This window comes from Eschrichtius robustus, chromosome 2 (assembly GCF_028021215.1).
Source record: "Eschrichtius robustus isolate mEscRob2 chromosome 2, mEscRob2.pri, whole genome shotgun sequence".
Classification (NCBI taxonomy): domain Eukaryota; kingdom Metazoa; phylum Chordata; class Mammalia; order Artiodactyla; family Eschrichtiidae; genus Eschrichtius; species Eschrichtius robustus.
This window is the reverse complement of record NC_090825.1, coordinates 166,540,360-166,554,315: the sequence shown is the minus strand read 5'-3', so window position 1 is coordinate 166,554,315 and position 13,956 is coordinate 166,540,360. Positions and strand designations below refer to the sequence as shown.

At 49.8% G+C, this 13,956-nt stretch overlaps 1 protein-coding gene across 2 annotated transcripts in view; it reads left to right on the top strand.

The window, feature by feature from the left end:
- Window positions 1-10,998, top strand: part of PGPEP1 (pyroglutamyl-peptidase I) — a 48,188-nt gene extending 37,190 nt beyond the window's left edge. The window contains exon 4 of one of the 2 annotated variants that reach the window (XM_068536726.1): window positions 10,142-10,998. In XM_068536726.1, the coding sequence (XP_068392827.1) occupies window positions 10,142-10,735 (594 nt within the window). In that variant the 3' untranslated portion in view covers window positions 10,736-10,998. Of the gene's footprint in view, window positions 1-10,071 lie in introns of both variants that reach the window. The other variant, XM_068536725.1, reaches the window with a different exon arrangement.
- The last annotated feature ends 2,958 nt before the right edge of the window (window positions 10,999-13,956 follow it).

Here is a 13,956-nt window from a genome sequence, read left to right as displayed (position 1 = left end):
CAGCTTGGCATGTACGGAGGTGAGCAACGCCAGAAGGGCTGGGTGCAGTGAGTGTTAGTGGTGGAGGGATGGGCTGAGGGATGTGGTGGGAAGGCTGGTGGGGGAAAGGTGAGACGTGGTGCTGGGGGTGGACTCATAGGAAAGTGGATGGGGCCTCTCTCTGGTGAGCCCTGTGGAGGGTACTGAGGTGGGGGATGGGGGCAGAGACAGTGATCTGGGCGTCGGGTGATGGCATCTCCTTTAAGGTGCCAGAGCCTCTGCACCTTATAACTTTATTCTTCTCTAAGCCCCTTTGGCTGCCCCCTTCCCACCAAAAAGAAGGTCGGTGGTCTGCGTATGAGTATGCAGCTCGAAAAAGAAATAAGACAGAGTGGATAGAAAGAAAGGTGAGAAGAAGCAGCAATTCCAGTTGGTGGACTGGGCTTGGTGCCACCTGGCTCACCTGGTCCAATCAAGGAACAGCCAAGGTCTCCTGGCCACTGAGAGAGACAGGGCCGTGGGGCAGCAGGGGGTGGCGGGCAGAGGTCATGGCTCCCCAGTCGGTGCCAGGTCTTTGGGGAAAGGTCAGATTGTGATAGTTTCAGCAAGAAAAATAGTTTTCAGCTACCCTGCTCTTTGCTGGCGTGGAAACTTCTAGAACAGAAAGGGCCTGCTTAAGGGGACGACTGGAAAAGTATACTCTTGATGCCTTTTTGTTATCTTAGAAGTTTCTGCCAGGAAGCCAGGCCAGTGGGTGTGCATGTACACCCACAGGCCTGTTCCCCCGAGGGGTGACCAGGAGGGGGAGGGGAGCTGCTCGTGGAAATCCACCCACCACACTGGCCTCTTTTTTGCTGCCACTGTCTAGACTGTTGACCTTTGACCTCTTCACCTCTTGGAGTGTCTGAACCCAGAAGTCCCCTTCGGGGATGGTGGGACAAAGCCCCATTCTTCTCTGAGGGCCCAGCCTCTGCCCTGAGACCACTGGAAGCCTTCTCAAGCCTGCAGCCAGCGTGAGGCGCTGACGGTGGTCATACAGGCAGAGGCAGCTGCCTTATTGTCAGGTCATCCCTCGTGGCCAAGAGTCTCATGGCCTCCACAGACTTGTGGGGAGCTAAAAAGGGCTTTGTTTTTATATCCCTAATTAAATTTCCCTTCTCATGGAACAAGTGCCTCGTAAAGGGACCAGGGCTGCCCCTGGGAGGAAAAACATCTCCACTTTTGCAGTGAGGAAGTGTGTTAAAGGCCAGGGTCCCCCTCAGACCCAGAGCAGAATGGCTGTTGAGGGGAAAGGACATTTGCCAAAAATCCACATCTTGAAAGTTAGTTCTTGGATGGACACTGGGCATACCTGCTACGAGATCCTGTCCTCCAGTTTAGGGGCAGTTGTCACAGCTTGAGTTTCAGGGGCTCCTAGACCTCCAAGGGCTCCAGTCCAGCCCGAGCTGCTCCCCCCACTTAAAATCTGTTTCTCCTCCTCCCTCTCCTCACCCAAGGCTTCCCTTCAGCTGCCCAGAGACCCACAGAAGTGCCTGCCTCTGCAGTACACATGGGGCACAGAGAAAGGGGACAGGATGGGAAAGAGAGAAGCACCCCCAGGCCCTGGTTCCCCGCTGCCCAGACCGGCCTCACCCAAGCCGTTTGCAGGGGTGGGACCTGGGGCCAGTGGCTTTTGTGTCCTGCACACTTTGAGGAAATCCCAGAGAAAGCCGGTTTGGAATTGGGCTCTCTGCTCCCAAGGCCTGGCTGGATGCCACGGGAGACCCATCTGGATCGTGGGAAACAGAGTTGGCCTTCCTCCTGCCCAGGCATGTTTCCAGGGCTCCCTTAACATCTCAGGTTTCTATCTTGTCCTAAATCTCTCTCTAGGAAAAACCCTTCCTGCTGAAGGTGACCCTGTGTTCTGTCCCCAAAGGAGGGTCCAGCCCCTGCAGCTTCGGGGTGGCTTCTCCCTGAATCCAGGGAGACTCCTATGAGTGCCTTGTCTGAAAGCCCTGTGTCTAGGACCCCAGGCCGGGCAAGGGTCTACCAGACTTTGCTGGGGGCTGGGCCCTGGGAGACCCCAAACTTGACACCCCAGAAAGCAAATAAAACAGTTGAAATATGCAATTTCTTGTGTGTCTTTGTGAGAAGCTGGCATCCGCCAGGGTCATCCTCAACCTGGGGTCATCAACTGGCAGAGGGGGCCTCAAATCACCAGTATTTCTGTCCTTGGTGCTTGGTGTGTGACCTGGTACTTGGTGTGTGGCCACTGCAATGAGTGTGCTGAATGGATAATGATGAGAGGATTTCTGTACTGAGTGTTCTACCTCCTACAACCCACTGCCTTGGTTCTGATGCACAGAGAGGTTGAGTAACTTGCCTATGGTCACACAGCAAGGGGGTGTGGGGGGTGGGATTTGAATCGTGATCATGTTGACCCCCCAGCGTGTGCAGAATTCCCCTGTGGGGAAGGTGTATTACCACCTTTTACAGCTGGGGAAACTGAGGCTCTGTCAGTTGAGGCCCCTTGTCCCAAGGAGACGAGGGGCGGGAATGTGAACCCAAGCCAGCTTCTCTGGACTGAGCAGCTTGAACACTGGAAACAGGATTCGGTCATCCCCCCGTGTCTGTCCTCAGCAGGAATGGGGACACTCCAGAGTCAGTGGCCTTCAAAGAAGAAGGGGCTTCAGCAGTAAGGAAATGGCTTGTCTTTGGGAACATGGGTCCCAGGGGAGGGGGTACCCCCTCCAAGTCCCTGAGCCCCCAAGGTCTTTGCACCCCAAGATGAGGTGTCTATAGCACGGTGATTTTGCTTCTAAGGCTGGCTCTTTCCACGGCCCCGGGGTGTGAGCAGGGTCCCAGGTGTACCATATAGATGCTCCTGTGATCACTGGAAGGGGCTGTGTCCTTTTTACATGGGGGATCCTTTTCCCAAATCCTGGAGATCTCCCCTCACCTCCCTGGTTCAACGGGAACCCCCGCCTCCCCTTGTCCATGCTGCCCAGAGAGAAACCCCCTGACCTCAACTGTACCCTACAAGTTGCAGGCCAAGAGGGGAGGCTGTGTGTGGAGGGGAGTGGGTGATTCAGGTGGAGGGGATGTGGGAGGGGTAGCAGGGCTGATGGCGCAGCGTCTCAAGGCCTGGCGAGTGGTCTGGGTGTTATTCCAAAGGCTATGAGAAGCTGAGAGGTTGGGGACGATCTGAGGCCCACTTCCCTGAGCCTCAGTTCCCCATATTCATGGGCCTTGTGTGAGAGTTCAGTGAGATTCTGCTTTTACAGCTCTGGCACATAGTACTTAATAAGTACAACTACTATTACTTCCTCCTCCAGGAAGCCCTCCTGGCTGTCCAGGTACCTCTTCCGCCTCCCATAGCTGCCTGGTTCCCCCCTACCCCCATGCCAACATACTCTGGGTAGTAACTGACTAGTTCTATGGGAGTCCCGGAGGACAGGCAGGTCTGTCTGGGGTCCCCTGTGTCTGTTGCACCCAGAACAGCACTGGGCACGTAATAGGTGTGCAATAAGCTACAGGAGAAAGGAGAAGGGTCAGTGCTGGGTGTTGCATTCTGAGGCCAACAGGGGGCGCAGGGAGGTGCAGGAGCCTCCGGGGAGGGGAAGGGGGATGACACGCCCCTGAAGGCCAGGCACCTCCTCCAGCTGAGGCCCCCACCCTGCCTGTTCGCTGCCTCTAGAGCCCCATCTCCTCTTGGCTGCTCCAGGAACTTATAAATTACCTACTGTGCTCTGGGCTTTGGACTGGGGACACACCAGGAAACCAGCAGCTCCCAGGCTGGGAATACAGTGCAGGGGTCCCAGCTGTGATGGGGGACAGATAGGCAGCTGAAGGGTGTAAGGCATATTCAGGGAGGCTCATTCAAGGGTAAGCCTTGGCCCCATTCAACAGAGTTTCCCTCAGCTCTGGCTTGGATGTTCTCGGTCTTAAAGGTGAGGGTCTCAGACAAGAGTCCATCCCGTTCCAGGGATCTGCCTGGGCCCCTCTTCACCTCTCACACCCTCGGTGGCTCCCCTTGGCCCACAGGAGAAAGCCAGACTCCTCTGCTGGACATCTGAACCCCTTTTCCCTTGTCTCTGCTGACCCCAGGTTGTCTTTTCTGCCTGGAAGTCTCCCCTCCTCCATTTACACCTAGAGAACTCCTATGCATCCCTCAAAACCCAAAGTTTTGGGGGAAGATGCTGAGGTCATCTTGGGACACTTTGATTGTGACAGGCCTGGGTGGGGGTAAGAAGGGCAAAGTACCACACCAGAAATCCCAAACTAGGCCTTCCCGCACACCCTCTTCAACCTTCCTACTGGCTACTTCCTGCCCTGGCATCTTGCCACTAGGCATTCAGCAGTTTCTACAAGGAGTGCCCAGACCTGCCCAGACATGTCCTGGTCCCCTGGAAGAGAGGAGGGGTGCGTTCAGGCTGCTCCCACCCCCAACACACACATACACATACACACACACACACACACACACACACACACTGATGGGGGTTGTGGTGAGAAACTGAAAAACAGAAATGCAGAGAGAACAAGGGAGAGAGAGAGAGGGACTGAGGGAGGCAAAGAGAGAAAATGTGGAAACTTCCTAGCTGTTTTTTCTTCTAAGTTGTCATGTTTAGGGTGAGGACACCTAGAGGTGGAGAGGGCCCCAGCCAGCCAAGGAGGATTTGGGATGCTGGGTGACTGGGACACCACGCTGTGTGAGTCATGCACAGGGCTGCCCTGTTCTGGGCCTCAGTTTCCCCCAGTGTCAGGGAACTGATTTCCCCAGCCACCTGCCAGGGCTGGGGGTCCACACTCAACCAGGGCCTAGCGCACAGCAGGCGCTCCATAAATGCACACCGTGGTCAGTGAAACCATTACCGGAGCAGGCATGCAAACCAGGGCGCTGGAGGGGGGTGTGCGGGGGCGGGAGGTGGGGGGGTTAGGGGTTCTGGGCAGTGAGCATGTGGGGCCCCAAGCCTGATGCCTCAGCTGACCCACTTCCTGCCTGGCCTGGGCTGTGCTGGTGACCACCCGCAGCCAGGAATCCGCACAGCCGGTCCCAGGGCCGGAGCCGACCACTTCCGTCCCCCGCTCCCCCTGCAGCCCGGGCCCTGCTGACTCACACTCAGCTGTCCCCATTCTTCCGTCACTGAGATCTGATTTTGAGAGGAAGGGGCGCTGGCAGAGGCCCAAACCCCGAAGGCAGGAAAGTCACGGCCGGCTGGGAGCATCACGGTAGAGAGAGAATTATACCCCGGGCTTAACTGCCTGAACAATGAAAACCTGCTCTTGACAAGGAAAAAAATGAATACTTTTGGGACAGTCCTTTGGAATCAGTCACAATTTCAAACTTTCGGCCACCAAAAAAATCCATAAAGAATTTGAAAAGATAAGCCAGGGACAGAGAGGAGATACCTGCGATGCATTTAACTGACCAAGGTATAGCTTCCAGGACATATGAAGTGCCCCCACTCCACCAGACACACTAGACGGAAAGAAAAAACACCACACAGAAAAATGGGCAGATGGCATTGTTTTTGCCATAACAATGACCACGAACTGGGTCTTAACATTTCCGGCTTACAACAGCAGAAATTTATTCTGTCACAGTTCTGGTGGCCAGAAGTCCCAAATCAAAGTGTCAGCAGGGCTGGAGGCTGTGAGGGAGAATTGGTCCCAGGCCGCTCTCCTGGCTTCTGGTGGCTTCTGGCACTGGTCGGCGTCCCTTGGCTTGTGGCTGCATCACTCCAATCTCTGCTTCCATCTTCATGTGGCCTCTTACAAAGTAATCAGTCATTGGATTTAGGGCCCACCCTACTCCCGTATGACCTCATCTTAATGTAAATAATTTCATCTACAAAGACCCTCAAGGTCACAATCTGAGGTTCTGGTGGACATGAATTTGGGGACATACTATTCAATGCAGTACAGGCATGAAAAGGCAATTCTGGGAAGATGAACCCAGGTCAACCAATAAATAGAAGCTCAATCTAGTCATCAGGGAAAAAAATTCACTGAGATCCCATTTCACTCTTAGGCAGGGGACAGAGTCACTGGTGACGGGCGTGGGACTTGGCTTGACCACTCAGAAGAACCATTTGGCCATGCTAACATAGCTGAGGATGGCCGGACCCTCCCTCCTGGTCCTAGTGTGAACCCCAGAGAAACCTACATGTGCATGCCTTCCCAGCAGCATGGTTCATAATAAGAAGGAGCTGGAAACTAGGGAAATGTTAGGGTGTGTTCTTACGGTGGAGTACTACACAGCAGTGAAAAAAGATGAGCCAGACTTGCAGGCAAAAATCTCCAATCTAGACCCTTGAGTGAAAATAATTGTAACAGTGTGATACCATTTTTATAAAGTTTTTTTAATTTGCATTTTTGTATTGTGGTAAAATATATGTAACATACATAGAATTTGCCATTTTAACCATTTTTAAGTGGACTGTTAGTGACATTAAGTACATCTGAAATGTTGAGCGTACACATAGTACGTCACCACTATCTACTTCCAAAACTTTTCCATCACCCCCCAAACAGAAACTCTGTAACTGTTAAGCAATAATTCCTCATTTCTCCCCCCTCTTCCTCCAGCCCCTGGTAACCTAAAATCGACTTCCTGTCTCTATGAATTTGCATATTCTAGACATTTCATATCAGTGGAATCATATAATGTTTGTCCTTTTGTGACTGGCTTATTTCACTCAGCATAATGTTTCAAGGTTCATCCACGTTGTAGCATGGATCAGAACATCATTCTATTTTTATGGCTGAGTAATAGTCCATTGTGTGGATATACCAAATTTTGTTTATCCATTCAGTTATTGGTGGACATTTGCATTGTTTCCACCTTTTGGCTATTGTGAATAGTGCTGCTGTGTACATTAGTGTACAAGCTCAGTTTGAGTCCCTGCTTTCAATTCTTTTGAATACATATCCAGAAGTGAGTTGCTGGATCATATGGTCATTCTGTGTTTAGCTTTTTGAGGAAATGCCAGACTTTTCCACGGCAGCTGCACCATTTCACATTTCCCCCAGAGGTCCAAGAGGGTTCCAATTTCTCCACACCAACACTTGTTATTTTGCTAATAGCCATGCTAATGGGTATAAAATGGTATCTCGGGACTTCCTTGATGGCACAATGGTGAAGAATCCCCTTGCCAATGCAGGGACAGGGGTTTGAGCCCTGGTCCAGGAAGATCCCACATGCTGCGGAGCAACTAAGCACGTGCGCCGCAACTACTGAAGCCCGGGCGCCTAGAGCCCGTGCTCCGCAATGAGGGCCACGGCAATGAGAAGCCTGTGCACCGCTACGAAGAGTAGCCCCCGTTCACCGCAACTAGAGAAAGCCCACGCGCGGCAACGAAGACCCAACGCAGCCAAAAATAAATAAATTAATTAAATTAAATTAAATTAAATTAAATTTAAAAAGAAATTGGAGTGATGCATCTACCAGCCGAGGAACACCAAGGATTGCCGGCAAACACCTGAGGTTAGAAGAGGCAAGAAAGGATTCTTCCCTATAGATCTCAGAAAGAGCATGGCCCTATCAATACCCTGATTTCAGGCTTGTATCCTCCAGAACTATGAGAAAATAAATTGCTCCTGTTTTAAGCCAAAAAAGAAAAAAAAAAGAAGAAGAAGAAGAACATGAGAAGGATACAGAGATACGGAAGGCAAGGCATCCGGGAAGGGGCGCAAGGCTTCCATGCCCTCTTGCAGCACCTCCACGTGTTCACCATCCCGGAAGCTCTCTGAACCCGGTACTTTTGGGATTTTTATGGAGGCATCATCACGTAGGCATGATCAATCATTAACTCCATTTTCAGGCCATCCCCCCTCTCTGGAGAATGGTGGGGGAGGGAGTGTGGCTGAAAATTCCAAACTCCTATTCATGGCTTGGCCCTTCTGGTGACCAGCCCCAATCCAGGAGCCATCCACAAGCCCACCCAGAGTCCCGTCATTACCACGAAAGACACTCCTATCACCCAGGAAATTCCAGAGGATCTAGGAACTCTGTGTCAGGAACTAGGGTCAAAGACCAAATATTAGAACAAAAGATGCTCTTAGTGTTCTTATCACGTAGGAAGTTACAAGGTTTTCAGGAGCTCTGTGCCAGGAACCGGGGGCAGAGACCAATATATATACATTTTTTTTTTTCCCTATTATCTCACAGTGTGTAATTTTCTTTTCTTGCGACATGTTTACCTGTCATTACTATCAGAGTAATTCTGGCCTCGTTAGAACTGTCACTTCCCCTTCTATTTTTTGGAAGAATTAGATAAAAATTGGTATTATTCCATAAATGATTCAGAATTCACCAGTGAAGCCATCTGGTCTTGGACTTCTCTGTTGGAAGGTTTATTATTATTATTATTATTGGTCACACAGCGTGGCATATGGGATCCTAGCTCCCTGACCAAGGATCAAACTCGCGTCCCCTGCGTTGGAAGCGCAGAGTCTTAGCCACTAGACCACCAGGGAAATCCCGAAGTTTTTTGGTTCTTTTTGTTTTTTAATTAATTAATTAATTTTTATTTTTGGCTGAGTTGGGTCTTCATGACTGCTTGCGGGCTTTTCTCTAGTTGCGGCGAGCGGGAGGGCTACTCTTCGCTGCAGCACGCGGGCTTCTCATGGCTGTGGCTTCTCTTGCTGCAGAGCACGGGCTCTAGGCGCATGGGCTTCAGTAGCTGTGGCACACAGGCTCAGTAGTTGTGGCTTGCGGGCTTTAGAGCGCAGGCTCAGTAGTTGTGGCGCACGGGCTTAGTTGCTTCACGGCCTGTGGGATCTTCCTGGACCAGGGCTCGAACCTGTGTCCACTGCATTGGCAGGCAGAGTCTTAAGCACTGCACCACCAGGGAGGTCCCTCTATTATATCTTTATGCTCTAATTTTTGTCTGCTCTAATCTTTATGATTTCCTAACTTCTACTACCTTTGATTTTAGTTTACTCCTCTTTTCCTACTTCTTCAAAGTATAAAGTTAGGTTCTTGATAACTTTTAGTATGTTTATAATTGACCAGGACCCTATGGGGCCTTCCTGGGACAGACCCCTCCCCCCATGACCCCACCATGTCTTCCGCCTGCCTCTTGTCTGTAGAAGAACATTAGGCTCCTAGGCCTTCCTCAAGTTCCAAAGCATAAATTTAATCAGAGAAGTGAGAAAATGCAGAAAGGAGGGAAAACAGTCAAGCAAGGCAAAATAATACTAGTTTAGCCATTAAGCAAAGTCAAGAACATTTAGTTCCATCTCAAGGGCTATAGATAATATTCTGAGCCACGTCCTTTGAGCTGTTTTTCAGATACTTGAAACCTCCACCAGGTGGAAGAGGGTAACCGTATGCTGCCCACAAGCACGTAGACCTCAGGCCAGTTGGAACCAGAAGGTTGATGATGTTGACTCCCGATTACCTCACCACCAGCCAATCAGAAGAATGTCCATGAGCTGATCACACACCCACAACCCCCCTCCCTCACCTTGTCCTTAAAAACCTTTCCCTGAAAGCCACCAGGGAGTTCAGGTGTTTTGAACACTAGCTACCTGGACACCTTGCTTGGTACCTGCAACAAATACTGCACTGTCCTTCACTACAACCTGGTGTCAATAGATTGGCTTTACTGCACGTGGGCGAGCGGACCCAAGTTTGGTTCGTTAACGTGTTGTATTTTTGTTTTCATTCAGCCCCAAGTATTTTCCAATTTCTTTCGTGATTTCTTCTTTGATCCATCGTTTCTTTAAGAGTGTAAGGGGCTTCCCTGGTGGCAGAGTGGTTGAGAATCTGCCTGCCAATGCAGGGGACACGGGTTCGAGCCCTGGTCTGGGAGGATCCCACATGCCGCGGAGCAACTAGGCCCGTGAGCCACAACTACTGAGCCTGCGCATCTGGAGCCTGTGCTCCGCAACAAGAGAGGCCACGATAGTGAGAGGCCCGCACACTGCGATGAAGAGCGGCCCCGGCTTGCCGCAACTAGAGAAAGCCCTCGCACAGAAACGAAGGCCCAACACAGCCAAATAAATAAATAAATAAATAAATAAATAAATAATAATTTTTTTTAAAAAAAGAGTGTGTTAGCAGTGTGCTCAGCAGTCCCGTGCATCTGTCTCTTGCTTTAACAGTGTTTGGATGGAACAGACCCAGGGACACCCTTTGCTCCAGCCTCTGACCACCCTCCAACATTTTTTCCAGTCGCAATCTTCAGAATCAGCCACTCAGTTATCCTCGGTCACCGGGACCAGCCAACACCGTTTTTCGAGATTAACTCCTTATTACCGATCAACCATGAGCTCCCAGATTCATCAGAATTATTCCACTGAGGTGGAGGCCGCCATCAACCGCCTGGTCAACACGCATCTGTGGGTCTCCTACACCTACCTCTCTCTGGGCTTCTATTTTGATCCCGACGATGTGGCTCTGGAGGGCGTGGGCCACTTTTTCCTCGAATTGGCCGAAGAGAAGTGCGAGGGCTCCGAGTGTCTCTTGAAAATGCAAAACCAGCGCGGCGGCCGCGCCCTCTTCCAGGATGTGCAGAAGCCACCTCAGGATGAGTGGGGTAAAACCCAGGACGCTATGGAAGACGCCATTCTCACTGAGAAGAACCTGAACCAGGCCCTTTTGGGTCTGCATTCCCTGGGTTCTGCCCATGCAGACCCCCACCTCTGTGACTTCCTGGAGAGCCACTTCCTAGATGAGGAGGTGAAACTCATCAAGAAGATGGGTGACCACCTGACCAACCTCCACAGGCTGGCTGGTCCCCAGGCTGGGCTGGGCAAGTATCTCTAGGAAATACTCACGCTCAAGCATGACTAGGAGCCTTTGGAGCCCAGTGGCCTTTGAGGAGCCCCTCTGGTGTCAGGGCTTCTGCTTGAAGCCCGTCTCTGCAGCCACTAGGCAGCTTTCTAACCACCCTGGAGCCCTCTCCCAAGCCTTGGACCAAATGGATACAATAAAACTTTCTGCAGCGGAAAAAAGAAGAGTGTGTCGTTTAATATCCACATATTTGTGAACATTCCAGCTTTCCTTCTGTTATTGATTTCTAGCTTTATTCCATTGTAGCTGGAGATGATTTCAGCCTTTTAAAATTTCTTGAGAGTACACCTGTAACTTATACAATATTGTACATCAACTATACTTCAATAAAAACTAAAATTAAATGATGCCAAAGAATGTATTGAGAGTTGCTTTTTTGCCTAATAGCTGATCTATACTGGAGCGTGTTCCATGTGCATTTGATAGAGATGTGTATTGTGCTGTTGGAGTGTTCTATAGATGTCTGTTTGGTCTAGTTGGTTTAGAGAGTTGCTCAATCCTCCATATCTTTAATCTTCTGTCTAGATGTTCTATCCATTATTAAAAGTGGGGTATTGAAGTCTCCAACTGTTACTGTAGAACTATTTACTTCTCCCTTCAAGTCTTAGATACAGCTTTGAGTTACTGTTTAGGGTCCTTTCATTTTAACTGGCAGGACTCCCTTTAGCATTTCTTGCATGGCAAGTATAATGGTAACAAACTCCCTCAACTTTTGCTTACCTGAGAATGGCTTGATTTCTCCCTTTTTCTTTCCTTCTCTTTTTTTTTTTTTTTTTTTTTTTGGCCATGCAGCATGGCTTGTGGGATCTTAGTTCCCCAGCCAGGAACTGAACTCGGGCCCTGGCAGTGAAAGCGCCAAGTCCTAACCACCGGACCACCAGGGAATTCCCTCTCCCTTATTTTTGAAGAACGGTTTTGCTGGATATAGAATTCTTGGTCAACAGTTTTTCTTTCAGCAGTTTAAAATGTCATTTCATTGCCTTCTGGAGTCTAGGGTTTCTGATGAGAAACTGGCTGTTGATCTTATAGAGGATTCCTTGTACTTGATAAGTAGCTTTCTCCTGCTACTTTCAAAATTACCACATGACCCAGCAATTCCACTCCTTGATATACACCCAAGAGAACTGAAAACAGGTGTTCAAACAAAAACTTGTACACACATGTTGATACCAGTGTTACCGAACTGGGTCCATTTGCCTGACACACAGCAAGCCAAACACTGAGACGCTGAGGTTTGCAGCAGAGAAAGAATTTATTCATAAGGCAGCCAAGCGAGGAGACGGGAGAACAAGTCTCAGATCTGCCTCCCCGAAGGCGAGGGGGTTGGGATATTTATGGGAGAAGCAGGGTGGTCTTGGGCATAGGAAAAGGTGATTGGAGGTAGGGGAAAAGGTGAGGTAATCGGTGTTCTGCACAGGCGTATCTGGGTTACATTTTTCTGCATCTTCAAAAGTGGAGGTACTTAGCATGATCTGAGGGTGGAGTTTTCTGACGTCAAAAGGCCATTCATCCAACACTTGCACAGGCCCAGCTTTGGGGTCAGTGGTCCCCATCAGCCTTAGTTGAACAAGAGCTGACTCCAAGTTCCTGTAAAACAACTGGGCTACGTGACTCTGGGAAGGTATGCAATTAAAGAGAGGAAGAAAAGAATGAAAGAAAAAATAACTAAAGCAAGCTTAATCAGTGAAGGCAGTTTACAAGCAGAGAGGTTTCAACAAGCTGTTCCCCTATCTGTGGCTCTGCAAGACAAACTCAAGAATTCCTGTTAGTCATCTGCTTCTGTTAACTCTCTGGGGCCAGTTTCCGTGGTTGCCAAGGGCTGGAGGAGGGGGCGTGGGGAGTGACTGCCGATGGGGACATGGTTTCCTTTTGGGGTGATGGGAAAGTTCTGGAAATAGATAATGGTGATGGTTACACCACGCTGAGAATGTGCTAAATGCCACTAAGTTGCACATGTTTAAATGGTTAAAATGATACATTTCATGTAATATGTATTTTACCACAGTGAAAAAATTTATTTAAAAACAAGGTCCTATTGCATAGCATAGGGGAACTACATTCAGTATCCTGTAGTAAACCGTAATGGAAAAGAATTTTTTAATTGTTTTAATAATAAAATAAAATAAAGTAACCTAGGGCTTCCCTGGTGGCGCAGTGGTTGAGAATCTGCCTGCCAATGCAGGGGACACGGGTTCGAGCCCTGGTCTGGGAAGATCCCACATGCCGCAGAGCAGCTGGGCCCGTGAGCCACAATTACTGAGCCTGCGCATCTGGAGCCTGTGCTCCGCAACAAGGGAGGCCGCGATAGTGAGAGGCCCGCGCACCACGATGAAGAGTGGCCCCCGCTTGCCACAACTAGAGAAAGCCCTCGCACAGAAACGAAGACCCAACACAGCCGTAAATAAATAATAGATAAATAAATAAATAGATACTCCAGCATCTACCTTTAAAAAAAAAAAAAAAAGTAAACTGAAAGTGACTTTGCTCAAGTAACCCCAGCCATCACTTGGGCACCTTTGGGGGTGCATTCAAATGCTCACAGATTTTTTTTTTAAACTTACCTTGACTGTGAAGAGCTGCAAAAACACCTCTCCAGGTGAGGAAAACTACCTTTGACAAGGAAAAGATTCTAGGATGTGAAGTGCTTGCTTGCCCCGGTCACAGAGCCAAGGAGAAGCCAAACTGGGATTTGAACCAGGCTTGTCTGCTGTGAATGGCCTCATGGGCCTGCGTCCGCTTTCAAGTTCCTTTGCCAGCCTGGTGCCTGGAGTTGACTGTCTGACCTCAGGGTCTTTGAACATGTTGTGTTCCCCTGCCAGAATCACCCTTTCCTCTACTCCTCCCATGCCTAGAGACTTTTCTTTTGCTACTTGAAAGGAGGTCTGGCACATAATAGATGTTAAAGAAATATCTGTGGAGCGAATGGATGAAGGAGTGAATGGACAAATGAGTAGATGAGTTCCTTTAAAGCACCTCTCATGTGAGCACAAGGAGAAAGACCTGTGGATCCTCACAGCTGTGGCCTGTCCAGGGCTCAGGACATTGAAGGAAGAGTGGCACAGAGAGGCCAAGCCACCTGCCCAAGGTCACACAGCCAGGAACTGGCATGGTCAGGATTCGAACCTGGATCTCCCTTCCCTGAGCCTGGGTTCTTCCCACAACGCCCAGGTATTGCAAGCCCATCATATGCCCAA